Genomic DNA, 27,895 nt, shown 5'->3' on the forward strand with positions numbered 1-27,895 from the left:
GGGGCACCGGGAGCTGAGAGCCCGGGCCTTGGTTTTTCCTTTACTACTAAATTAACCTCTGCTTAGGTGTCAAGCCCTGTTTGGCTGCTCCCTCTAGCGACCAACTCATAGCACAGCAACCCTCTGATGGGGCCCTGGGAAGGCCCCTCCCATGGGGCCTCTCTGAGAGCACAGGAAGCTGGTGAGCTCCACCGGGCCAGAGGGGTGGGAAGCGGGGCCTTCAACACACCAGATTGGATGGGCATGAGCTCACCTCCCTGATTCCTTCAGGCCAAAGGTGCCTTTTTCGAGTCCAGGGTCAGCCTTCCTCAGCCCGAGAGGAGGCGTCATTTAACGCATGGCAGCCAGGAGCCCAAGGGGAGTTAAGGACCTTTATTTCACATTCACACATCTGTACATTTTCTATAAATAATGTGGAGCTGAAATATTTACAGTCATCTCTCGCCCACTCCCAGGCTCTCGCTCCCCCTGGCAGCCAGTGCTGCGATGCTACCCGCAGACACAGAGGTGGATACTGAACTCGGCCTCTCCCCACACCACCAGGTTCCTGGGCGTGGCAGCCTGTGGTCCCTGGGACTCTCCCAGCCCCAGTCGTTTTGCTTTCCCCTGCCGAAGGCCAGGCAGACCACAAGGGAACTGCTGCTCAGCAAACAGCAGCCGGTCAGTGCAGCCCCACTGCAGTGGTGGAGACCGTGGTAGCAGCAGCCAGGCCTGTGCCCGTGGGCAGTCGCTGCCAGCTTGGGAACTGCCTGGAAGTTCCAGGGAGGAACTAAGGAAGCAGGGAGGTTGCCACTCGCTCTGCTGCCCCTTGACTCCCCCCTTCCTTTCCCCGCCCACCCCTCGTCTCGGGGGGACAAGCCTCAAGCTTCCCTCAACTCCCCACAGTGGGACTGCTCCAGGCACCCAGTGGTGCCGGATCACAGAGGACAGAGAGCCCAAGTCCTGCTCTGGAAGGTTCTAATGTCAAAGGATGAGAAACTACAACACAAATGTCTCAATGACACGTAATAGCGGGCTCACACTTGCCTGTACTCCGAGTTCTTAGAAGCCATTGGCCCAACAGACAGACACACACGTACTTTTGAGCCCCGAGGGGACAGGAGGATGGTCTTTTGGGGGTGGAGAGGAAGAAGCTGGAAGAGACTAGCTCAGCCCTGTGAGACACACTAAGACACCGAGACACACAGAACTGGGACCCATCTGAGCCTCAGCGAGGGGGCTTGCAGAGAACACACACGCATCACCCACTTCGCAGTCACAGCAGCACGGTGCACTTGGGAACAGCGAGAGGCAAGGGACGGCCCCTGGGCTGGGGCAGCCTTAACCCCTCTCCATCAGCTAGAGACGGGCCGGGGTGGGGTTCTGAGATCTTCCTCACTGCTACGGACAGCAGCCACATATGAGAAGAGACACAACACAGAGTAGCAGATCTCGTGGGCCTGGAGGAGAGAAAACCAGCCAGATCAACGTCACGCAGATTCCTACGTCTTCACACGTGGAGATCTGCCAACTGGGAAACTCCTGCCCTAACTCTGGGCTCAGGCCTCCAGACGAAAGAGCCCCAAGCGAGGCCCCAGAGCTGGCCCGTGGGAGGGGATCAGCATGTGTGCCTCTCCCAGGCTGAAGACCTGCTTCAGCTCCAGCTGCATCTCTGGCATCTAGACTAAATTCTCTTCTCAACCATTCTTAACTGCCCCTCACCCTGTGCTCTCAGAAGCCCACCCCACGCCTGCTGGCACGCCCCCGGGAGCCCTTCGCAGACCAGCCTGTCGGCGCACTCACCATTGGTGTCTTGTACTTGTGGCTCACCACTTCTTTAATTTCAGGAACTAAAACCGGACGGGCAAGAGACAAAACAGAAGGTTCAAAACTAAGAGCAATAGCGCCACGCTCCCCCAGGCGGCAGCGCCCGGCACCAGGGTCCCCTTCCCCTGTGGGCCTCACTCAGCCCCGGCCGGGTGAGAGGACACTGGTCCCGACTCCTCAGCCTGACATCTGAGGTCTGCAGTGGCTCCTGGCTCCATGGCCACGACTCTACCGACTTTGAGAGCCCCAGCACAGGAGCAGGCTAGTCTCTCACCAGCCTGGTCGCTGCTACCATCCAGGGCCCGAGGACCACAGCTGACATTCCCAGGTTTTGGCTGGGAGGAAAGCACTGTCTCTAGCCTGTGCCTCACCTTGCTGAGACACCCGAGAACTCACCCCTGTCGCCAGCCCCATGCTCTGGTCAAGTTAAACACGTTCCCTGTACTCCCAGCCCCTGCACTGAGGGTCCTGAGGCTGGATGAAGAAATGGCATGATACTAAACCCACCAGACTCGGAAGTTTCCTTCCCTGATGGCAGGAGAGGCCCAGGCCTGCCTGTGTGAGGGAGAGCGTCAGAGGGCTCTGGAGCAGACACACCGAGCAGAAGAGACAGGTGAGTACAGCACCCGGGGAGGGAGGCGACAGGGAGCGTCAGGCAAAATACACACGTGTCCACAGCCCGGAATGCGAGCCTAAGAGTCACCCCGGCCCCAGCCATGCAGGGGTTCTGCTTGGCCAGAGGAAGGAGTAAGGTCCCCCAGCCTCAGCCATCATCATGGCCCCTGGAGACGGGGAGCAGGGGCATGGCATCCCCTGGGGGCCAGAAAAGGTAGGGTGAGAGTTGGCCACACCTTCTTCTGACCCTGGGAGGTAGAATTCAGGGGGCCCCAGGGTTAACAGGGAATAAACTCATCAAAGGTAGAGCAATGGGCCCAGGTCCTTCTCCTGAGTTGGAAGACTCCCCCAAACGTCTCTCTGGCAGAAGAGAGAAAGGAGCACACGGGAGAAAACTCGGAACCAATGAGCCAGCGCGAGGGTGGACGAGGTTGGGAAGGAAGAGGGTGGGGAGAGAAGGGAGGAGACAAGTTGGTGATGCGAGCAGCTGGCTTGGGCGAAGGGAGCCTGCCCACCCACCGCAGGGCCCAAGGCAGGGGCCTGGGGAGAGGCAGCACGGCGAGGTCACTTTACCTGCTGGAGAACGAAGGTTTTCATAGCAGCGATGAGGGGCACGAAAGAATGAAGCACAAACACAGCAGGAACTCAAAGCCCCGGGGTGAGAACCCAGACACCACTCAGTCAGCGCTTGGCTGGGGGGGGAGCCTAGCTCCCGGCTTCCAGCTACCACTGCCCTCTGCCTCTGAGGCCACTAGGCTCGCCTGCCCCCTAGAGTGAGCCTGCCTGCACCGCCGCACGCCCTCCTGCAGCCCAGAGGCTCGATGGACCCTGGCGTGGCCCCAGGGTGGCTGGACAGAGCACTGGGCTGCTAGAGGGACCGAGGCAGGCGACATGAACACAGCAGAGCTAGGGAATGGCTCGTCTGCTCTGCCCCACCAGCTGGCCAAACAAGGGAAGGTGGCGCTGCTTCGAGGAGCCTCTTCACTACCAGCGCTCATCTCTAAGCCCGGCGTCTAAGCCACTGCTCTTCGGGCCACTCTCAGGCAGCCACCGACCGACTAGCTTTCCCTTCTCCTCCCTTCTCTCAGGTCAGGACTCCCTCTTCCTCCCTATCACTCCTGCTTCTCCTGACCTCTCTGCAGAGGCTCTTCTTCTCTGTCTCTAGTCCCTCCTCTGGAGCTCCGAGGTTTGAGTTACTGCCATGTGAGTCCAGACCTAAGAGCAAAATAGTGTAATTACCAAATTCCTCCAGGACAAAGACGCCTCGAACTGTATTGCACTTTTTAATGTGATTCAGCTCTATGAAAACCTGCAAGAGAGGGAGGGAGGGAGGGAGGGAGGGGGTAAGGCCCAGAGGCTCCCCCACTGCCCCGCAAAGCCCACTCTCCCAGCTATAGCCCCACCCACACAGAAAACCTATTTCCCACAGGGAGGATGGAAGAATACACACACACACAACTCAAAAGCGCTAAGAAGCGAAGACGGCAGAAAGGGCATGTACCTTCCGCTCCTGGCCGGAGGAGAAAGCATGGGAGAGAAAGGAAGGTGTTAGTTTTAACCGTCAAAGCCAACGCAAAGGCCCCTCTGCTGGCCTGGGCTGCCTGCCCACACCCTCTGCCCAGGGCAGTGCTTGTAGGACACTGTGCCCCAGGGGCCCCCCCTCAGCCCATCAGCTCTCTACCCTTCCATGCATCCTCCTCCGGCGCAGAGGGCTGGCACGGGCGCAAAGCTCCCCTCAGACTGTCCTTGGGAGGGAGGTGTTGGCATCTTCCTTGAAACAGGATTCAGGCTCTCCCAAGAGTATGTGGTGATTGGTAGTGCTAACAGCAACCACTTGTGAGCACCTGCTAGGAGTTCTACAAATACTACTTGTTTGTCCTTACGTCTACGTGGCGCAGGATATAGTATCACCCTCGTTTTACAGATGAGGACACTGTGGATCAGGAGGTTTATTTGCCCATGGATGACGAGGCTGGGCTCCAAATCCAAGTACATCCTGACTCCAAAGACCATGCTTTTCCCATCTGTCACCCCACACTGCAGAACTCCACCGGGGGTCCAATGCTTCCTTAACTCCAGCTGACTGTTATGTGGTAGAAGACAGACCCCAAGACAATTATCTCATCATCAGTCAGGGTTTGACTTTCTCTCTCTCTTCAGGATCTCTCTTCTGGGGCAAAGCCTTAAACTACAGACCAGCTTGTACATACTTTGTAACGGTTAGACGGTAGGTCAGTCCAAAGGGGGTGTACCAAGCGGGAAGAGGGCATCTGGGTGTCATTTAATGAGATCTCTTCTTCAGAAGGTGAGGCATCAGGGGAGGCCACAGCCCTAAAGTGCAGTCAGAAGCCTGGTCCCCGAGAAGTGCTGGCACCTTCATGGTCTAGAAAAGTCCTTAAGTCAACCCCTCTTTGGGTGGACCCTAAGATCTTATTAAGTATACTATTTAATGTATTACTGTGACTAATAGTAAATATACTACTGCAAGTATACTGCCAGGAAGCCTGGGCAGCTGTCTCCCATCACACCAAGTTGCCCAGCTGGATTCCTGAAAGAAGGAGAACTAAAATGGCAAGTGGTAGGAGGAAGCCTCAGAGTCCAGATGTTCACCGCCCCTGAGTGTCTGCTGCCTGGCCAGGGGCCGTGGTGCTTCGCACATTCGCGTCTGGCTCAGGGCCTCAAGGAGACGAACCAGGACATCAGGGGAGGGGGAGGGAAGGCACTTGTGTGAAGACTCAGGACAGGGAGCGGACCTGGGATGACGCGCTGGCCTCAGAAAGGGATTAGCTTAAGGAATGTCCACTGAGAGAAAAAGTAATGCTGTGTTAGAACCAAGAGAAAAAACAGTCAGCTCCTACGGTGGGGTCACAATGAGGGCAAGATGGGTCCTGAAGTGCTCCCCAGTCAAAAGAAGGGGAGTGGGGCCTGTGGAGCTGGGGACAGAGTGGGGACGTTCAGAGGAAGGAAGAGAATAGGAAGAAGAATCGGCAGGAAAAAAAAGGCAAATAAACACACACACTCCAGATGGGACAGACACAAGCCAGCCACACACACACACACACACACACACGCACACGCGCGCGCGCGCGGCGCTTCACGCGCACCAGAAACACGCGAGGGGACCAGCCGGTATAGACTCTCAAAGCAAAACTACCAAGCAGAAGCACACCCTGGGATAAGGGAAGGCGGACACTGTGCGAAGAAGGGCCAGGTGAGACGCTCCCACTCACACTGTGCTGAGTAATGGGCAGGGGCAGCCGGGCCACCATGGCTCCCTCTCTCTCCCCTCCTCCCCGGCACAGGCTCCCTGCCGCACCTTCCGGGTGGTTGCCAGTGTCACTGCGCCCTCCCCTCCGATTGTTCTCTCCGATCCAGCTGCTCCAATTCTCTCACTAGCCCCGGAGGCCTCTCTCACGCTCACTGGGGAAGCACTGGGGACCTGGACACTGATCCTACTGCAGATGGAACACCGGGGCTGGGAAGCCTCATGCTGCCACTTGCACCTACCTGGTTGTGCATGAACTTGAGATTGATCCCTTCTAGGGTGACCTGCAGCAAGCCACCCTCGCCAGTCTTCATGTCCTGCACAGGGAACTCGCCACCCAGCTCCGGCCCTGTGGCGAGGGAGGAGGTCGTCAGCTAACTGGAAGGTGGGGAGTCCCGCCGCCTGACCTCCTCATCAGGCCTCCACCGCTCAGGACGGATGAAAACCAACAGAAGGCACGCGCCCAGGGAGCCGTCCTCCGCTCACCAGGTTTGATGCTCTGCTGTCGGGCGGCAGCACGCTCCATGCTGTCCTTCACGCAGTAGTACAGCTCCCGACACTGCGGCACAGTGGGGAGAGCTGTCCTGTCGTACAAGCTCTCCAGGCTCCCCACCCTCTACTCTAGAACGGCTGCTGGAGGCCTGGGCCGATGCCAGGACCTCGGAGACAGCTTTACGTGTTCCGCGCCACAGCCAGAGGCCAAACTGGGGCTCCAGCGTGGATTCTGCAACGTTAACTCCCCTGCAGGAGCTCCGCACTTTCCCTCAACGCCCAACCCCCAACGCACACAGAGTTCACGGGTACCTTCTTAGTATAGAATTTGTTGAGCTGGGTCTCAGAGCCGTTTCTACGCCACAAGCATAGCACCTTGGTCTTGGGACAGTAGGTCATGTTGATGAGCTTCTCATACCACCAGCGCTCGTACACTGTCCCGATGTTACTACGCAGCACCACGCAGTCGTCACACACCTGCAGAGGCACACGGGGCAGTCGGTGGCCCTGGTCTCTTCCCACCCCAGGCCACACTGCACGCTGCTCCCCACGGGGAAAGATGGGACAACTGGTCCTAGGAGCATCCCCAAGGTCAGGTTTTCTGTCTTATGCTCAGTCTTTCTTACGTGGAGACACAAACACTGAACTGCTGGACACATCGTCCACTAGAAGGTTTACCGACAGAGGAGGAGCCGTTGAAAGGAACTTGTGGGCAAGGAAGGAGGCTCACTTCACTTCAGTCAGTGTTCATTACTTCTTGCGTGTTCTGGACTTAAAGTACGCAGAGGATATCTTACGCCTCCACCTTACAACCTTAGGAATCATCGCTATGGACAAGCACAAAGGCAGGGGATTAGGGCAGACTTAACCAAGGAGAAAAAAAATGGAACCAACACATTTTCTAATCCTGGCTCGGCTCTAGTTCTGCATAAATCTTTTCAAAAGTTAATTACACAAGTGACACACGGACATGGCTTATTGCAAAAAAAAAAAAATTATACTACACAGGATGATATAAACTAAAAGGCAAAGTTCTCCACGTCCTCTTCTTGCTCAACATTCTCCCTCAGGTGGACATACCTGTTCGTATGCCTTCAGTTATGGTGGAGACATTATAGCACAGGTCTAAGATCAGACTACCTGGATTTAGATTTAAGGCTGTCTCCTTACTTAGCTGTGTCACCTTAAGCAAGTTAATCTCTGTCTATATTTCCTCGTGTGTAAGATGGGGATAGTAATAACTTCATGGAGTTACTGTGAAGATTAAATAAGTTAATGTGCATAAAATTCTTAGAATCGGACTTCCCTGGTGGTGCAGTGGTTAAGAATCCACCTGCCAATGCAAGGGACATGGGTTCGAACCCTGGTCCGAGAAGATCCCACATGCCGTGGAGCAACTAAGCCCGTGCACCACAACTACTGAGCCTGAGCTCTAGAGCCCGCAAACCACAACTACTGAACCCCCATGCCACAAGTACTGAAGCCCGTGTACCTACAGCCCCGTGCTCCACAAGAGAAGCCACTGCAATGAGAAGCACGCACACTGCAATGAAGAGTAGCCCCTGCTCGTCGCAACTAGAGAAAGCCTGCACGCAGCAACGAAGACCCCATGCCAGCCAAAAAATAAATAAATTAGTTAATTAAATAAATGTTTAAAAGAATTCTTAGAAAAAAGCCAGGCACATAGAATGTACCCTGGAGTTAGCTGCTATAACAACAATACAACTATGATATAAGAAATATAATAATAATTATTATGACCACATTGATGATTCTCACATCTTTCTCCACATGAGACCTGTCTTCCTGAGTCCTGACCTCTCTCTATCTGGATGCCTCACTGGCAGCACTTCAAACTCATCATGTCCAAATCTGAACTCCACATCTCCTCCCGGGCAGCTCCTCCTTCTAAGTTCCCTATTTCAGTAAATGGCATCACTGTCTGCCCCCGCTGCCCAGGCCAGAAATGAAGGAGTGATACAAGACTCCTTCCATCAAGTCCCACCATTCTACCCCAAATACCCCTGGAACACACATCCCCTCCCCGACTCCAGCCATCAAGTCCTACTCTTCTTCAAGTCTAAGCTCAAAGGTCACTTCTGAAGGTCGCCCACGACTCCCAGACCCTCTGCTATGCATTCCCATAACACCTGCCCCCTGAACGTCTTCTCGCAATGCTCATTATATTTTATGACACTGGGTGTTTAATTATCTGACTTCTCCAATGGCTTGTCAACCCTGTTAGAGCAACAGAAACTATGTCTCCCTTATTCACCGATATAACCCCAAACCCAGCAAACGAGTGCCTGGCTATGATATGCGCCCCATAAAAATCAGGTGCATGAATGAGGAATATACAAGATTACCAGTTTTAATCTACCATCTAAGACTTTACTGGGGCTCAAAAGCTTTAGGAAGAAAAGGGCCAACGTAGCTGAGTAGGAATTAGAAACTTGGATTCTAGCCCCAGTTGAACTCTGTGGTTCTCTCCATGTGGAAAATGGAGAATACCACTCCACTTTCCATAACCCTCTAAGAACACGATGGAAAGGAGAGGGACAGGTGTTTAGAAGAACATATGATTTCTAGGCTAGAGACGATGGTAACAATGGGTCATACCTGCCTATGCTGCTGGTAGAGGTGTAAACTGGCATAGTCTTTGGGAAGGCAATTTGGCAAAATCTATCAAAACTGTAAATGTATATAAGCTTGACCCAGAAATTTCACACTAAGAACCTATCCTATAGAAATTCTCAAGGGAGTGTGCAAGGATTTATGTTCAAGGATAGTCAGTGAAGCGTTGTTTAAAAAAAAAAGTGGGAGGGACCAGTTAAATAATGACACTTCCATATAACACCTCATGGTTAAGCATCCATTAAAAACAATAGAGACAGATTTCTATACTATGTAGACATATTATAGGTATGCCTGTGATACATTAAGTGAAAAAAGCCAAATTATATAACAATATTTGTAGTTTGATATCACTTTTATAAACACTGAAACAAAATTCCATATAAGCTATATTTATACAAATATGCATTTTTTTTAAATCTGAAAGGATTCATGCCAAATTCTTTAACGGTGGTTACCTCTGAGACATGGCACGGGAAGGAAGTAAAGGAAAATTTTTACTTTTTACTTTATTTTTACTTCTATATGGTTTGAAACTTTTACGGCATATACTCTATTACTTTTGTAATTAAAAGGCAATAAAGATGATTTTTTAAAGTCTTTGCAAATTGCTATCCAACTACTCATGCAACCAGTAGGCTGTGCTGAGAACAGCTAAATCTGATAGCATCACAGTAGCCAGGCACTGATGGAATGAGCAAGGTACCCTCGCTTTGCAGTACAAGGGGGAGCATCTATGAGATGATGGACCCACCCCATGCTCCAGGGCCCTCGTATGAGGCTCCCTGTAACAGTGGTGAGAGAGAATCCTATACTTCAAGGAATCCTCTGGAGAAATTTACTGTGGTGCAGATGCCCTTAGTAGCCCTCAGTTCTGATAGGCACCTAGCCGAAGTCTAACACTTCAAGGTGACATGAAAATGACTCCCTTCTCAGCTACATCATCATGTATGTTTCTGCCTCAGAGCAGAAATCCCACCCTACGTTTGACAAACTACCACTTCAAAAAGCTGTGAATGTGAAAATCAAATTCAACTAAGCCAAAAGGCAGCAGAATATTAGCTAATTTCACTACTTTATAGAGGAGCAGTACTTGGTCCCTAAAATTACTTAGAAAGAGATCCATTTGAGAATTAAAAACACAGAAATGAAGAAAACATGGCCAATTGCCTTTACAATACTGGATTAAGAAAGGGTTTTTCTAACCATGACTCAAAATCCAGAAGCCACAAAAGAAATGACTGATTAATTTAACTACAAAAAAAGTAAAAAAATCCTGCATGGTGAAAAATACCATAAGCTAGGGACTTTCCTTGTGGTCCAGTGGTTAAGACTCTGTGCTCCCAATGCAGGGGGCCCAGGTTTGATCCCTGATCAGGGAACTAGATCCCACATGTTGCAACTAAGATCCCGCATGCCTCAGCGAAGATCCCACATGCCTCAACAAAGACCGGGAGCAGCCAAATAAATAAATAAATATTAAAAAAAATACCATAAGCTAAATCAGAAAACTAATGAGGAAGTTTGCAGTGGATAGGTCAGGTTGCCCACATGTGAACCCGTTGATCACTAGGACAGAGCCAACCATATGAGGCGACAGGAAGTATACAGCACCACCTCTTCTTGCCAAAATCCTGAATCTGAAACTGACCAAATCTCTAGATTGAATTACTAGCTTGTACAAATACAAGTGATAGAGAAACATGTTAAACAACACTAAGGAGATGCAATCAGCAAAAATCTAAAATGTAATAGGGCACATTTCTTCAACAAAATAAATGGCAACGTGGGAGAGAAACTATTATATGTTAAGAGATACTTTAGAGTCATATCAACCATAATTATAAAGGCATTTTCCCTTTGACCCAGCAATTCCACTTGTGGAAATTCCTGGATAAACCTGTACATGTGGGAAGTGAAGCAGGCACAGCATCACCCGGAGTCGCGCTACTGGCAACAGCAAAAATTTGGAAGAAAATCAAGGGTACGTAAATGCTGACTGGGTATATAAACTATGGTACAGTCACACGGCGGAACACTATACAGCTGTAAAAAGAATGAGAAAGCTCTTTTTGTAGTGATACAGAAGATCTCCAGGCTAAGTTTAATGAAAAAAAAAAAGGTACAGATCAGTAGATATTATGTGCTACCTTTAGGTAAAAGAGTAGAAAAATAAGAACTTAAGCTCATATTTTATTGTGTCTGCATAGAAAACCACTGGAAGATACAAAGTGGTTATAAATAAAAGTGGTTACCTCCAAGAGGAAGGGGTGAGGTGGATGGGAAACTGAGTGGAAGGGGATAAGAATGAGAGCAAGACTTGCCAGTGTATACCATTCTATGTTGTTCTGACTTATGGACAATGTGACTATGTCATCTATGCAATCTATATATAAAAGAAATGATAGGGATGGACTTCCCTGGTAGCACAGTGGTTAAGAATCCACCTGCCAATGCAGGAGACACGGGTTTGAGCCCTGGTCTGGGAAGATCCCACATGCCGCGGAGCAACTAAGCCCGTGAGCCATAACTACTGAGCCTGCGCTCTAGAGCCCGCGAGCCACAACAAGAGAAGCCACGGCAATGAGAAGCCTGCACACAGCAACAAAGAATAGACCCCACTCACTGCAACTAGAGAAAGCCCGCGTGCAGCAACGAAGACCCAACACAGCCAAAAATAAATTAAAATTAAAAAATAAAAGAAAAGATAGGGAATCATCTATTATATTAATTTATTTGCATAAGAGCCTAACAATTTAATGATAGATGGATCATGAAGATGAATGAGATAAGTGGGGAAAAATATTCTGGCATCAGTTCTAGGAGTTCCCTGTGACTCTCAAATATTGCTTTGGGCCCCTAGCATGAACCAGCACCTACCTCCATGAAAAAGATATCTCCATTTGTGTCTGTCCCCGCATGTACCACAAATGTCTGCTTCTTCATGTGCCGGCTGCCACTGGACCGGATAGAGAGATCTCGTCCATTCTGAGGAAAGAGAGATCCTTTAGGGACAGCCAAACATCCCTCTCCCACGGCCCTCTGGGCCAAGAATCCCTCATTCAGCAATTTAATTCTTATCAGCTTCCTTAGAGCGGCGCCATCTGCTGGCCACTGGCCGCCATGGATGTGTTCTCAAACTTCCTGGTCTCAGGACTCCTATCCATTTTAACTTTATTGATGACGCCCCAAGAACTTATGTCTTTGTAAGTTTTACTTATAGGTATTTACCACACTAGAAATTAAAACTGAAAAAATTTAAATGTTTATTAATTCATTTAAAAGGAATTAATAATTCATTAATAAATCCATTACATGATAACATAAATAACATACACTTTTTAAATCATCGTATCTTCCAGAACAACAAAAAAAATGTGGTGAGTGGCACTATTTTACATTTTTTGCAAATCTCTTTAATGTTTGGCTTAATGAAAAATAGCTGTATTCTCATATCTGCTTCTACATTCAATCTGCTGTGACAAGTTGCTTTGGTTGAGGTATATTAAAGAAAATCTGACCTCACAGATACGTATCTGGAAAAGGGAGGAGTATTTTACTAGGCTTTCCAGATAAATATGCACATTCTTCTTTGATGCTATACCAGAACCTCAAGAAGTTTCTTAAAGTTAGTAGCAGTGTGTAATCTGAAAACACATCAATGAACACTTTGTCCTTTGTTACATTAAAATCCATTTGTCTGCGTTACACTTGGAGTGGATCTTTTATCCACAGTTGAATTTGTAACATCACACATCAGTCATCTGGAAAATACTGGTTCGCCCAGTTATGCAGCTCTTCCAAATGTTGATGCATTTCATTACACAATATCAAAAAATCACATTCATCATCAATCTCACTGGAAAAGTCTTTAAATATTGGGAAGCTTCATGCACAAGAAGTTTGCCAAATACCCAACTCCAAATAACAGTAATGTTAGTCACTCTTTCAAGTAAAAATGATGTCCCATGACTGGCTGCAAAGCTGTCAGTTCACCTTGGAATTCAAATCGTCACAAATTCCCTTTCCTCGAAACAATCATATTTTCATTTGCAGCAATATGCTTTATGAATATTTCTCATTTTGTCACATAGAATACTAAGAAGATGTATAATCACTGATCAGATTGAATAAAACTGATGATTTTAACTGCATCATCAAGGACATTCACAAGTGAAACTGGCTTTTTGTTTTGTTTTTAACTGAGAGTGTGTGGAGGTGGGGACACCAGTACGGTTTGGTGCCACCATCTTCACCGTGTTCAGGCACTAGTGGTTTTACCCACCATTGCATTTGCACCCTTAGTGCAAATGTCAACCCAGTAAAAAAGGCAAACAACATTTTAGCATTATCATGAAAACACTATTCACCTTGTGGATCCACAGGGGTCCACAGACCACACAAACGTTGAAATGGCTGCACTGGGATGGTTTTAGTGCAGAGAATCCTATCACAGAACAGAAGGGCAAAAGCCTCATCTAGAGTCAAAGCCCTATTTTCAGAACTAGGGATTTTGAAAACATACGAGCCAAGAAATGACCTACGCGGAAGCCTCTGCCTTAGGCCATGAGGCCCACGCCTGCGAGGCTGACTAGCGCAATGCAAGGGAGCCTAAAGGACGGCCCAGGTGTGCTCACCAGGTTTGCCAGCTGGTCAAGCACTTCGTTGATTTGCTGGCTGTACACAAGCCCAATATGCGACTTTCCCATCAGGCGCCTCACCTTCTTCCGGATATCATTCTTATTTACCTGAAAAGCCAAAACAGGATCTTAATATCTTTCCTCCTGAGAAAAGTAGAATTCTAAAAGACCACATCGCTGAGGATAAAACATTCAACTGTGTGTTCTGCCAACAGTCTGAGGAGAAAAACCCTGGTTCTGTCTCCAGGTGGCTTCTGCAGGAAAGTGGCTCTTAGAGAAGTTCTGGTTTAAGTGGACGGGGACTCACGGGGACACATCCTCCCTAACCCCCCAACCAATACCATAACATTCACCTCTAAAAACCCCTGGGGCTCCTCAGAGTGTGATTCTTAGATAGTAAGACTTAAGAGTAGCAATGTTCTTCACTCAGTTGTCACCAAGACACCATCTTAGGGTTAAAGATCACCACCCTTTCCCAACCAGAGTTTAACTGGTACCCCTGGAGTTCAAGAGACCCTTAAACAGAAAAGGAAACAAACCAAGAGTGCCTGCAGGGTATTCTCTGCATTTGATCAACTAATCCCTTCACATTTAGAGAGGCTGGGAGAACAGGAGGAGGAGAAACCCAGGAGCTCATTCTCAAAACAACTCTCTTCTACCCACCAAGTCCCTTTCAGAACAGGACTCTTCTATTTGGTAACACAGTTCTCCCACAGCTGTAAAAACCAAGTATAACCAAGTCAAACTAGAACCTACCATTGCTTTTTCAATGAGTAGCTCTTTTTACATCTATGGCAAAGTCTATATGATAAAGGACTAATGCTGAAAAGTAAATTCTGGGCATTCTTTCTAAAGTTGCAGAGCCTACTATGTAAAAAAAAAACTTTTTTCTACTGTATTCTGTAGGGAGTTCTACAGGCATCCTAAAACTATTCAGCAAAGGAAGCCCATTTAAAATTCAGAATAAACAAGTGGCATGCAATCATCAATTACCTTTACAACATTCCTTAGCACAACAGCCCGGCAGCTTCAGATAAATGGATCATGTGTGAGCTGCAGAGAGGCCTCAGACTTTCAATGAAGAAGAGAGCCCCAGCAGGATGCTCTGACTGCTTCCCAACTGCCCCAAGATTTAGGCAACAGGAACAAGCCTTGCCCTCCACTATCAGCAGTAGCTGGGCGTAAGCAAAATAGACATTACCTTCATCAGCAGCATGTAGGAGATGAGGTTGTGCAAGAGCGTGGCCAGCAAACGATCTTCATCATCCTCTAGGCGCTTCCGGTCATGTTCTCCTAGGGACAGGTACCTGAGCAGGAGACCAGGACAAGTCAGCCCCCAGGTGGGAGAACACAGAATTAACTGGGAAGAGGCTGAATTTGCATTTTCCCAAGGGTTTCTAAGCCTCATACCTGTCTATCATTTCCTGGGGACCCTGGTCCATACCCATCCCTTCTCTCTCCAACATCACAGCATCTAAGAATGCATCTTCCCAGAACTGCATTTGGTCCCATAAAGTAGAACGCTCTTTGCCTGTGTGGAAGAGAGTTTTTTTTAGGGGCTTATATAACATATAAAGAATATGGCTGCCGAACTAAAACAGAGTAAATTCCAGAAAAAAGGAAGTCATTACAAATTCCAGGGCAAAGGAAACACGAGGCTCTTCACCCCAGATCTAACATTCCTGCCACCAGCCCCAGCTGCCTCCAAGTGAGGCCCAATCCCTCCCGAGGAGGAGGGATGAACAGCACACAAAGAAAGGTGGTTACTTATAGAAAAGGTCTCCATAGCGGCATCCTCTAACTGGTCCCACATCGATCCTTTGTCCCTTCCTGCCGATTTGTGAGCAGGAAGGACCATGGTAGCAAGAAAGTAAAAGAAGACAGAAAGACAGAGGCTGTTGGTTAATACCAAACTTCAGTCTCTTCTAGTTTTCACCCACTGTTTTTTCCCCAGTAAGTCGCTTGCTTCAGATATAAAAATGTCCTCTAACGTCAGCACTGAGACCAGCAAAAAGCCAAGCAGCTACTTGTTCAGTGCCACCCTCTTCCCGGGCTGAGTCCAGCTTCCTTCCAGTGCAAGTGGCCTTCGCAGTCTATTTCTCACCTAGGAGTCCCTCGTAGAGATAGACTCGCTGGCTTACATCTTCAGAAAAGCGAACTGGGCTGCCCACCAGCTTCTCCTTTACACTTGGCTTCAAGCTGTGGGCTTTACCCTAGAGAGAAGAGGCAACAGGTCAGCTGCCAGAGGGAACAATGAATAGGGGCAAAGGAAACCAAGCAGCTCATTAAGAGGCTCACACACACTAGGCACCATCATTAGTCACATATATTCCAGTAGCCCTGCCTTTGCTACTCTGCTTGCCTCCATCAGAAGTCAATCTGATAATCCTGCTTTCTGTTACTGCCTCCCAAAACATGCAAGCAAGTTTTCATTTCTACTTACCTTTACCCTTTAGTCTCTGTAAGACTCTTTCCTCTTCAAAAAAAAAAAAAAAAATTAGGTAAATTCTCTGTAGCAGCGTGATGCCGTGAAAAGAACACTGGGTTTGAAGTCTAGACTGAGCAATGTTCAGATCCCTGACTCTTACTAGCTGTGTGATCTTAGGTACAATGCTTAGCTTCTCTGAGAGTCATTCTCCTCACCTGTAAAAGGTTATAATACCTACCCAAAAGGACTATTCTCATTTAATATGAGAAAATACATATACATCACTTAATAGTGCCTGGCACATGGTTGGTATTTGATAAATGTTAAGTCTTCTCTTCCACCATCTCTTAGAAATATCTTCCCACATAGAAATACCACTAACTTCATCTACCACTTCTGCAATATTAGACTTTCTATTAATTCAAAAAAGATCTTCGGCTGGGTGAGAGGTAGTTTTCATGCCTGCTTCACAACACATGCAACAGCATAAGCAGAGAAGCCACTGAACAAAGGTTATCATTAGGCAATACCTAATTAGTGTGTCCAAATGCCAGCTTCCTGGTTCACAGCACAAGACCTTGTTCAATGAACCATATTAACCTAAGATAATTAATTTCTTACCAAAATAGCCCTTTTTGAGCCAAGAAATTTAGGTAACTGCTCTCAGCGACACAACTGCACAAAGAGCCTTGCCCAGAAGTACAGGAAAAGTAAGAATTTGGCCCAGGAAGGTGCCAGGAAAGGTAGCACACAGCTGAATGGCTTCTTGCGAGACTGCTACTCCATAACATCTATCTCAACCTCCAAAATGGAAGCACACTAGGAGGATTTAAAATACTCTCGGGGCTTCCCTGGTGGCGCAGTGGTTGAGAATCCGCCTGCCGATGCAGGCGACACGGGTTCAATCCCTGGTCTGGGAGGATCCCACATGCCGTGGAGCAACTAAACCCATGCGCCACAACTATGGAGCCTGCATTCTAGAGCCCATGAGCCACAACTACTGAAGCCCACGTGCCTAGAGCCCGTGCTCTGCAACAAGAGAAGCCACCACAATGAGAAGCCCGTACACCGCAACAAGAGTAGCTCCTGCTCACCGCAACTAGAGGAAGCCCGCGCGTAGCAATGAAGACCCGACTCAGCCAAAAATAAATAAATAAAATCAATAAATGTATTAAAATAATAATAATAATAAAATACTCTTAATTAAAAGGGTCTGTTTAGACTCAGGGAGAGTTAAGGTCCATTAGCTTGAATGGCTCTGCTGACTCTCAATCGTATCCCCTACCTCCACCTTGGGATGTCACTTGCTCTATTAGAAACATGTATACAGAAGGCCCTGGCGGTGGGAATGATCACCAGTGTTAAATAATTTATTTCATTTCAATTTCATCTTCCATTCTCCCCACAGACCAAAGAGAAGAACCTATGAGTTCGTGTAGAGAATATCCATTCTCAACTCTGCCTAACCAAGTGGTGAGTGTATCAGAACTCTTAAAGCTGCCTAAAGAGGCCTGTATACACTGAAGGGCAGTGGGTCTAAAGGCAAGGACTAAAAAGAATTCATTTAATTCCAACTGATCACTGGCTTATTGTATAACCTAGGGCAAGATCTTTTCTTCCTAAGGCTTTGTTTCCCTCAGCTGGCAGAAGAGATTAGTTGTAGCAATATACTGAATTGCAAACTTCTTGAAAATGGGAATCATGCCTTATCATGCTTGTTTCTTTAGTACAGAATCTGGCATTTAGTAAATCACTTAATAGATGTTTATTAATGAAGGAAAGCTTCAAACATACTACATGAAAGGAAGGAATATACTAAAGTGAAATGCTATTTTAAGGTGCTATATAAATAAAGCAGTGACCAGAATAAAACTAGACTAGTCCATAAAAATAGGTAGACTGGTACAAAATGAGAGCTGCACCTGCCCTGACATAGCCATAAAGGCATCACTTTGCTTATTTTAAACACGGGGGTTACTACCACATAGGAGTCGAAGCCCTTATCTGACTGGGCAGGAAGCCTAACTCATCAATGATTCAGGAGAAGGTTCTAAAAGCCCCAGATCACGGAGTCAAATGACTCTGAAAAAAACTAACTTAAGAGACATTTTCTTTAAAGTCAAATATATGAAGGTTATCCATTCCTTCCTTCCTCTTTTCCTTCTAATTGCCTCCTAACTTTTCATCCTTTTCTAACCCATCCCCATCCCACTGAAAAAAATGGTCTTCTTTTGTTAGTAAACAAACTTACAAAGATGGCACTGGTGGCAGAGTTGGTTTCAATTTCACTATCAGACAACGTGCCTCTAGAGCCTGCCAAGTGGGTGCCGCCCTCACCGCCTGGTCCATCACCTGCATTGCTGCTCAGGTCACTGTCCGCTCCAAGGGTCTCTCCAGAGCTATTACTCACCTGGAAAGGAAAAAAAGGTGGTAAGGGATATTCCCCAGGATGTGTCCCAGAAATGCCAAGCTGCTAGAGCTCTCTGCTACCATAAAAAAAGTATCCAACTGCAAAGGTGTGTCAGACAGCCTCTGGAAGTACCTTCTTTACAAGATGAGGAGAAGCCCTGGGTGAAATCTCGGGGTCTGATCCCACAAAGAAAGACCTGTGACAGGTAGACATCTCCACCAAGAGACCCAACCTGACCTGAGACTAAGGACAGCCCCCAAAGCAGAGAGCAGCCCCCTTCTCCAAAGGGGGACCCACACCCCACCCACCAAGATGCCAGCGTGGTGTTCCCCTACCACGGTGCTAACTTCGGAGTCCTGACTCGAGCTTCGGATCATAACGGCTGGACTCACACCAAGGACAGAATCTGGATCAGTCCTCTGAAACAAGACACACGGACTCAGACACATTCGGGAGGTGTCCAATCTAGTCTCAGTTTCCCTAAGAAATACTGTATCTTCTTCCTTCTCTCCATCCCCACCCTTCTATTGTCATCCCTAGATAGGTCATGAAAAATGAACATTTTTCCTGAATATAAAATATATATGACTTACAGAGCGAGAAAAATAATGAATGTTAAAGAAGTACATGCTCACTACAGAAAATACACGAAAGAATAAGGAAATAAAAATAAGCCATAAACTTACCACCTACGTTAATCTCTGTTAAGTCTTTAGCATATTTCCTTTGTCTTTTCTATGTATGTTTTAAAAATAAAATTTGAATCACACTGTATATAGCTTTGTAAACACTTTCCCATGTCACCAAATTTTTGAAAATACAGTCATTAGTGGATACTAATATTCTATTACATGGATATATTACACTTATTTCATCATTCCCCTATGACTGGATATTCATGTTGTTTCAATGCTGTGATTTTGTTCAGTTTTGATCTTAAAGAAGTATTCTGAGATAGCAAATTTTTAATGCTCGCAATCCTCAACAAGGCTGTCACAAACCTGGGGACCAGACGTCAGGCTCACACCACTGTCTGCGCTGACTTGGGACTTCTTCTCCTCTGTCTCACCAAGGTCAAAGGTGGGTTTGATTACTTCAGGCCCTGAGTAGGGGAAGACTTGTGTTACTCAGTACAAGAGGCTAGGGGCAGGCTGGCGAAGGGAGTGGGACAGCAGCACAGCCTGGCCCCAGACCAGTTCAGCATGTCCCAGTCACCTTTCCAGGGACTGCCACCCACTCAGGCCGCACTGGACGAAGTCCCCAGATGCCTTAAGAACCAAGTAGGAAAAATTAAACCTGGTCTCAAAGGGTTCTGCAGCCATTTTCTCAACCTGAGAAAATTCTGACCAAATCATCTTAAAGCAGAAAAGCTCCACAAACAAACATCGGAACCACATTCCACCGCACTCAGAATCAGAGAGCTTCACTCGTGCCTAAGACCCTTTAAGGGTCCCCAGGTCACTCTGCTTCCCGAACAAATATGTCTAAAGGGGCTAGAAAAGGAAGAGCCCAGTGAGATTAAAAAACACCAGCTGTTTCAGCGGACGCTGCCTACCCCCACCCTGCAGCTTCTGTGTTTGACATTAGAAAACCACCCCCATATTTCCCGCCCGCCCACAATGGTATGGCAGAAGGACAGAATGACAGAAGGCAAGAAAGCGTGCCTAGGCAAGCCACCAGAGAGAGCTGGGAAGCTACAGACTCAACACGGAGGGACAGCAACCATCCCTGCCAACTGTGCCCACAGGCCTTCTCATGGGGTGAGGGAGACATCAGCCAATGAGGGGCACTGAAATAGGCAAACGTTCTCCCCACCAACTCGGAAGCAATAGAGAACCAAGCTCTGAGGGATTTTACACAGGAGATGCCCTGATTACTGCCTGATTACTACAAGGGGGGGGGCAAGAAGCAGCCTACAAGCATATACCTGTGAGTCACATACCACCTACCTGCTTTCATTCCAAACACCCGCCCCCAAGAGCAAATTTGGGGTGGGGCTGACAAACGGAGCCTGCCCCAACTGGGCCTGGGGAGTTGGCAGGTATGGGAGACTTGGGAACAGGAGGGGGCATTTGTTCCTTACTCTGTGTTTCCAAAGCTTTTTGCTTTTTCACTTCCTGGTGCTTGTTCCACAATTCTACCCCAGATGCAATGTGAGCAGGAGAGAAAGACAGAGAGAGTCAGAGGCTGGTCAGACAGACGAAATGGAAACCCACCCACCCAAGATGATTCGGTCTCAGGCACAGGATTACAAATCAAGAGATAAAAAGAGATCTTCATTGCGGGGGAGGGGGGTTAAAAAAAAATCAAGAGATCTAACGCCTTCCCCCCAGGTCAAGAACTAAATTCCTATCCTAACCTCCATGTGGCAGTAAAAATCTCACAGAATGTTAGAGCTGGCAGAGCCTTTAATCAAGCTCCTTCATTCTGGCAGGAGGAAACTGATCCCAAAGAGGCTAGAGCACCTGCTCAAGATCAGGTAGCTCAGGACCAGTTTAAACTTCCACCACAGCACGCCCTCTGCCAAGTGAGCTAGGCAACAGCAAATTTTAAAGATTCCAGATAAGACAGATGATTACCTCAAGCAGCCAAAGGGTTTCAGAAGCATGAGCACAAACCTGTTTGATTCACTGGATTGGAGAGAGGCCACTCAAGGTAGGCAGTTAGCATCCCTTCTTGTTGCTACCAAAACTCCCCAACTTACCCTCAGCATCAGTGCCTGCCCTACCAAGAGACCCATCTTAGCCAGTCATCGGGAAAAAGGCTTCTGGTAGAGGTGACAGAGAACACTAAATGGTCAAGAAGAGCATCTTAGCAGGGGTTAAGAAGAGAGAGTACCGATCATAGCAATTCTCTTCCTGGAAGAACTTTAGAGTCTACTTAGTGCAATCTCCTTGTGTTCCAGATGAGGTGATAGAGACCCTGAAAGGGGAAATGATTTGCCCAAAGTCACTTTCCTAGTTGGGGGCAGATACAGGACTAAAACTCCAGACCTCCAGACTGGCAGGTCAGTACATTTTCTAGAACATCACAACAGGTAGGAGAAAAGCATGGTTGACTGCCTCTCGGACAATATTTTGCTGGTTAGAGAAGCACAGCTCTCCTAAGAAGGAAACTGGTTCCTCATTACCATTTATGGGAGCAAAAGGCAACTGCTAATGGATGTGGCAAAGAGGCACCGGCTAGAAGCACATTGCCCAGGGACCTAGAACCCGAAAAAGCAAGACACAATCTAGATGACTCAAGGTCAGGCAGGGAGTGAGTCAAACAGAGGTGACACCCAGAGAGCTCACCAAGGCTCTGCCTTAGTGGGAATGGAGAAACACCAAACGTAAGCAAGGTCTAATCAAGTCCAGTAAGGACATGTTTAAAGAAAAGCTGACTCAGAACTCTGTACCTCCAAGTCCAGAACCCAGGGAAATGGGGTTGCCGGACATGCCCCAAAGGAGCAAATTTGAGGGCAGCATAATGGTTGGATGGGGGAAAACTGGCTTTAGAGACCCAGACAGTCACAATTTTATAGCCCAAAGATGCAGCTATAAACTTCCTTATGGCTTCCAGGAGCTCATGTGGCCTCTCCATTATGTGAAGAAATCCAGATGTAAATAAAAGAGAGGGACGGGGAGGACAGCTTAGACTCCTGCACTAAGCCTCGCTCGGCCCTCTAAGCAAAACTTCCATTCTTCCTCTAAGATGTAGGTGAGGGTGGCATAAGGGATAGAGAAGTATAAAGAAATGCCGTTAGAAAAGGACACAAACCTATCTTCCTGTCTACAGAGCAAAGCATGGGGAAGAGAAAGGCGGGATTCTGGATGAATTGAGAGGAGGGAGGGACATTAAGAAGCCAGAACTCCTCTGCCGCACCCAACACAATACACACCGATAGATGCTACAAAGTTCTCCTCCTTTAGACTTCTGGTGTCCAGTTCCTTGGGACTCTTTCCTGAGGCACTTGGTGCCCGAGGTCCCAGCTGGGGGACTCTCAGCTGTGCCATGGCCTTTGGGTCCCCCCGCCAAGCCAGGCCAGGATCCTTGCCAATTGGTGTATTTACGCTCTCTGTTGGACTTCTCTTCCGCTTGTCTGGTTCTGAGGAAAAGATCAAATATAGGAAGAGGTCAAAAGGGACAGTGAGTGAGAGTCAAGGTGTGGGAATGAGGTGGGAGAAGCAAGGATAGAGGAGGATGTGGAAGGGAAGAAGTGCAAGGAAAGAAAAGCTGACATCGTTCTTTTCCGTGACAGAAAAACACCCACTACGTACATACACGCACTAGAAAATAAAATCCCAAAGCCTAACAGGAAGCAGCTTGACACTGCGAAACTCATCAAGGGGCCGAGTTCATTCTTTCAGAGAAGAGTGGGAGAGCCGTGGACAGCATGCTGCCTTGCTGGTCCGATCCCTACCTTTACTATAGTAGTGGGTCTGGGCGATCTCCAGAAGCGCAAAGATGCTGGCCATGCCACCCAGACCTGCGTGGGCGTAGGACTGCTCCAGACTGAGGACCGTGCACTTGAGCAGGTCTAACATGCCCTTGTACACCTTCCGACCGATCTCCTGCAACAATAACCCAGGGGCAAGAGTTGGGACAACTGCCTCTGGCGCCCGTGTCCCTCTTCCCAGTTGATTCCAACTCCCAACCCCCAGCACTGACCACATCTGGGATGATGTCCTGCTGGGCCTCGTCCTCTGACTGCACCGTGCGGCTCAGCTTGCTCAGGACAAAGACTCTAAGCTGCTCGCTCTCCAGCAGCCGTCGCACCTTCTTCGTGTTGAGCCAGCCAACTCCCTGGCCGTCCAGCACGCTGTGCACCACCTCCTTCAGGAACTGCTGGTTCTCACTGGAGGGTCCACATACCACTTCTGTGGTCACTGGCTCCTTTGCAGAGCATCTCCCCCTTTCACCAGGTTAGATGTTTGCCTCCAAGGGCAAAACACAAAGCCACGTCTCCAAACATCCAAGTCCACTGCAAACCCTACCTCTCCAGGCGGCCTGGTTTGCCCGAGCGCCCACCACTGCTGGTACACTCTGCTCAGCACCATGAGCTATTCCTGCCGCATGGGGATTGCGTCAGGAGGGGAAGGGATTTCATTTACCCACTGAGAGCTTCCCTCCCTAGTGTTTGGTACAAGGATCACTACCTCTATCTGAGAACTTTTACAACAGCTCTGCCATTTATTACCTAGAATTGCTGGATCGACCCTGAGGTGACGGAGGCTCTCTTTTCACTGTTGGGCTGTGTTTAATGACCGATGACTTCTGGTCCACTAAGGCCCTCCTGTTTCCTACAGCCAGGAAGGTAGAATGAGAGATATCACGACTGTAGTCAGGTAGCTGGTGTCAGCACAGCCCTGGGTAGCCGTGTTCCACACCCACTCCCTGGCAGGGCTGGCTGAGGGCAGCACTGGGGCATCACACATAGGTAGAAAGCAGCCATGGCAATGTGGAGGAAGTGGGCATGGAGACTCAGGCCACTCCACATGCACCAGCAGCGCACCCCGTGGGCAGGCGTGGGCATCCCGGGGCACGGGGCAAGTCAGGTCACTCGAGTGATGCCGCTTGCTCCATGAGGAGGATGGCCCTCAGGCAGGCACAGGAGATGCTAGGAAAAAAGATCATGCATAGCTCACGGGCAAGACCCACCTTCACCACTCCCGGGGCCGGCTTCAGTAACAATCTCCATTAGAGTATTTAGCCCAAATACTGGGACACAAAATACACAATTAGTAGGTGCACCATGATACCACAACCCCTGTACCCCTCAGCGGAGCTGTAAGTCAGATAATCTGAGCATCCTCCCAAAGCTTAGTGCACATAACCTTAGTTCTTAGGCACCTCAGAGCTGGAAGCCAAGTGGCCACGAGACGACTGAGGCTCGAGGAAAGACCATCCTTAAGGCTATGGCCTCTCAAAGCCAGAGGCAGGGTAATAACACAAGGAGCCTTTAGGTCCTAAACAGGCACATGCGTGAAAGGGGACCATGGGTTTTCATGAAACATCTAGCACAGGGGTCCGGGGGGCTGCAGGTATGCAGAGGGAAGAGACCCAACTTGTAGATGCTGTCATGGGAAGGGGGGAGGGGGTGAGGATGGGAGCTGGATGGGAGTGATGAGTGCAGCAAATGAAGTGAAGCAACAGCATGCAATGAAAGCGTTTCAATCGCTCTCCCCTTTAACTATATCAAATGAAAGCCAGTGACGCTAACACCTTTCCATCCCTCACCTACTGAGCCTGTGTAGACTCACTCTACAGGGCTGGTTAGCTCCCTACACCTCTAGCTATGATGTCCTTTTGCCCATCTAGCCTACGTTCCCATCCCCACCAAAGAACATTCTTTAGATTCCTGACACTTTTAACACTGGGAAGAGAGGTCAGTTAAAAAATACATGAAGCTGCTTCTCATTGTGCTTCCTTCTGTGATTAAATATTTTAGCACAAAATCCAGAATAAATAAACAGAAGTCAGAGTAAATTCAGAAGAGCCCTTCAGGGCTTCCCTGGTGGCGCAGTGGTTAAGAATCTGCCTGCCAATGCAGGGGACAGGGGTTCGAGGCCTGGTCCGGGAAGATCCTACATGCCACGGAACAACTAAGCCCGTGAGCCACAACTACTGAAGCCCGCGTGCCTAGAGTCCGTGCTCTGCAACAAGAGAAGCCACCGCAGTGAGAAGCCCACCCGCCGCAACAAAGAGTAGCCCCTGCTCTCCACAACTAGAAAAAGCCACGCACAGCAACGAAGACCCAACGCAGCCAAAAATAAATAACCAAAATAAATAAATTTATAAAAAGGAAGAACCCTTCCAACTGTCAGAGATCACAAAACGAAAATCAAATAAGGTCTTAATTGCCCCTAGAAGCCAACCAATGCTATCAGGCCCATTCATAGGGCCTAAGTTGACATGAAGCCAAAGTAAGAGGCTTCTTGACTCTATAAAACTGCCAGGCTCTTCACAACCATTCCCTGGGGGGCCAGCTCTTTAGGACGGAGTTTGTCCTAAGTTCACGCGGTAGGAACCTGGCAGATGACTGGTGGCAGCTGATGAGCCCCGTGTTAATTACGTGCCTCTGACAAAGGTTCCCCCCAGAAGCAGCAGTAATCCCCCAGTTGCCATTATCCTATATGATATAACAGGGCCTTCTCTTTAGCTACAAAAGACAGTTTTCCATCTGAAAACCAGCGAGAACCCATGATGTGCAGTGAAAGCCATGGGAAGCGATGTGAGGGGCAATGGCCGGGTCAAAGGATTCTTCATACCTGGGGCTCCTGACAAGCACCCACAGGCCTGAAACATTTCCCAGAGGATCTTGGTTGGGCAAAAGGAGGGCTGGAGTTACCTTTCAGACTGGGGAAGGGCGTGGTTTTCTCTCGCGCTCCTTTGGTAGGCAGTGTGAGATTTGAAAGACTGAAGCTCGTACTGTGGTTCCGATACAGACTGCCTGTCAAGGGGAGCGAGTGAGAGCACTGAGTCAGAGGGATAAAGAATCAGAGCATTATGCTCCAATGACCGTATCATCCTCTTCGCCCTCCTCCTTTTCAAATGCAATCCCAGAACCTCTGACCTCGCTGAGAAAGGATCACGCCGGGGCAAACAAAGGGGGCCACTGCCAGGACTGCTCCTAACCCAGTAACAACTTTCTCTGACGGCTTCCCACGATACCATCCAAGTCTCTCCTCTACTGCTGACCCAGCATGAACGCCGGCAGTTAACGCGCTTCCGGGCTGATGTGGGTGCTGTCCCTCCTGGGCTTCTAAACTCACCATCACAATTATCCCCCATGTCGGCTTTCTCCGGTCCCTAGTCTGTCTTTAGTCTTTAACTGACACCACCCCTCATTTCTGGTAATTTTCTCTACGCACAAGTCAATGTCACATAGATTTCAAGGCGCGTTGATGAAAAAGTCCTTTCCCAGGCAAAGAAGATATTAGATATATACCCAAGTCAAATCTGACCAGAGTATTTCCACAAAATATATGTACAAGTGTATGATTTTTAATATAATGATTATTTTTCAGTTAACAGCTAGCTGTCTTACCTGAAACAGACTAAAACCTCCAGGGATAAAGATAACGACTAATCTGTCCCTGTTCTTCGCTGACCTCCCCTGAAAATACCTTATTCGGTATCACCCAAACGACCTTATCCGGAGCTCGATAATGCCAACCCAGCCCTATATCTGAAGCTCTAAGCCATACCTGCCATGGTCAGGCCCTGCTGGAGCGAAGATGGGACAGAAGCGTGAGAGAGCTGAAGGCACTTACTGGCAAAAGACATGATGCCCCCGAAGCCCTCAGTGCTGTTGTTGGAGACGGTGGAGGTGGGCGAGCTCGCTCGAGAGTCTGACTCTGCATCTGAGTCACTTGCCAGTTTCAAGCTGTTGGGCCGCAGCAGCTTTTGAGCCCTTGAATGCACAGTGGCGCCTATGAGCCCCAGGCAGGGGTACCTCATCTTGGGCGTGTGGGCCTGAGGCTACACTGCGGTCACCTCTCCCTCCCCACAGTTTCTAAATGCCTAGATCAAAGCACGACCCTCTGGGGACGCGGGACCACGAGAGCCTTCAGACTGCTCAGACTTTCTGGTTAACCCTCGCCCAGGGTCCACTGTAGTGAGGTCCTTCAGTCACCCATCTAGAAGGCAGCCCCAGGCTCTCACCGACTGCCACTGACATGTAGGCTGAATCGGGGAGTGTAACCTTCCCCCGGCTCAGCATCATCTTCCTCAGGGGGAAAGCCATACTGGGGTTCGAAGTATGGATTATCATAGGTTCGCTGGCGCACTGACCCCTCTCCAATTTCTGTCTGACGCCTGTCCACGTTCGCTTTGCCAATGCTGGGAGGCACGCTGGGGAGGGACTTGGAGACGCCTACCGCTGCCTTATCATCCATCTCCGTTGAGTCGGCAGGTTCCTAGGGGACATATTAAATAGAAAGGAGTCACCTGGTGCCCTGTGATGCCTTCCTATGTTCTCAGTTCAAGCCAGGCCTGTCAGGCTGCTAGCCTAAGGGGTACGTGAGAAAAGATCTTTGTTATACCCCTGTTCTCTATCTCCACAAATTATGCAAAGGGGATCTCGGCTAACCCCTGAACAAAGCTGGATGTCCTTCTGGGGTCAAACTGTATCTCACAGGCTCTAAACTATAGGATCTATGGAGAGGAAGAAGGGGGAAATGTGGAGAAAGTAGTAAATTAAGTGAATAGCTTTGTCCTAGCTTTCCTAACAGAGCTGAGGCCCACGTCCCAAGTAACAGTCCTCACTTATCCACTCCTCCAAGTCCTCACGTACAGAACTGGCTCCATGGATAACGGTGCTGGGGCTACTGCTGGCGGTGGTGCTGGAGCTGGAACGCAGAGGGGGGTTTTCCTGAGAGTTCTCGCTGTCTGGGCCAGGTTCCTCTGCTTCCTTCTGGCTCTGCAGCTCATCAATAGCTACCTCACTGGCATCCCCCAGTGCCGCGTGTGTCAGAGGATCCACGTCTGCCAAAACCCAAGGATTATGTGTATGGCTGATTCACTTTGCTGTACAGTAGAAACTAATACAACATAGTAAACCAACTATACTCCAAGGACTTCCCTGGTGGCGCAGTCGTTAAGAATCCGCCTGCCAATGCAGG

At 48.7% G+C, this 27,895-nt stretch overlaps 1 protein-coding gene across 9 annotated transcripts in view; it reads right to left on the bottom strand.

Annotated features, from left to right (window-relative positions):
* Positions 1-363: 363 nt before the first annotated feature.
* MADD (MAP kinase activating death domain) overlaps positions 364-27,895 on the bottom strand; it is a 38,811-nt gene continuing 11,279 nt past the window's right edge. Inside the window, exons 12-35 of one of the 9 annotated variants that reach the window (XM_079928871.1) lie at positions 27,568-27,758; positions 27,066-27,190; positions 26,546-26,685; positions 25,621-25,722; positions 23,931-23,990; positions 23,470-23,572; positions 22,941-23,127; positions 22,693-22,843; positions 22,171-22,377; positions 19,292-19,392; positions 18,599-18,709; positions 18,132-18,290; positions 15,557-15,665; positions 15,220-15,282; positions 14,863-14,983; positions 14,654-14,759; positions 13,450-13,560; positions 11,693-11,800; positions 6,491-6,655; positions 6,173-6,245; positions 5,929-6,035; positions 3,661-3,730; positions 1,783-1,829; positions 364-1,439 (exon numbers count right to left, since the gene is read on the bottom strand). In XM_079928871.1, the coding sequence (XP_079784997.1) occupies positions 1,335-1,439; positions 1,783-1,829; positions 3,661-3,730; positions 5,929-6,035; positions 6,173-6,245; positions 6,491-6,655; positions 11,693-11,800; positions 13,450-13,560; positions 14,654-14,759; positions 14,863-14,983; positions 15,220-15,282; positions 15,557-15,665; positions 18,132-18,290; positions 18,599-18,709; positions 19,292-19,392; positions 22,171-22,377; positions 22,693-22,843; positions 22,941-23,127; positions 23,470-23,572; positions 23,931-23,990; positions 25,621-25,722; positions 26,546-26,685; positions 27,066-27,190; positions 27,568-27,758 (2,822 nt within the window). In that variant the 3' untranslated portion in view covers positions 364-1,334. The remainder of the gene's footprint in view (positions 1,440-1,782; positions 1,830-3,660; positions 3,731-5,928; positions 6,036-6,172; positions 6,246-6,490; positions 6,656-11,692; positions 11,801-13,449; positions 13,561-14,653; positions 14,760-14,862; positions 14,984-15,219; positions 15,283-15,556; positions 15,666-18,131; positions 18,291-18,598; positions 18,710-19,291; positions 19,393-22,170; positions 22,378-22,692; positions 22,844-22,940; positions 23,128-23,469; positions 23,573-23,930; positions 23,991-25,620; positions 25,723-26,545; positions 26,686-27,065; positions 27,191-27,567; positions 27,759-27,895) is intronic. The other 8 variants (XM_079928865.1, XM_079928864.1, XM_079928863.1 and 5 more) reach the window with 8 other exon arrangements.

Source organism: Stenella coeruleoalba (assembly GCF_951394435.1).
Source record: "Stenella coeruleoalba genome assembly, chromosome: 8".
In the NCBI taxonomy this organism is placed as follows: domain Eukaryota; kingdom Metazoa; phylum Chordata; class Mammalia; order Artiodactyla; family Delphinidae; genus Stenella; species Stenella coeruleoalba.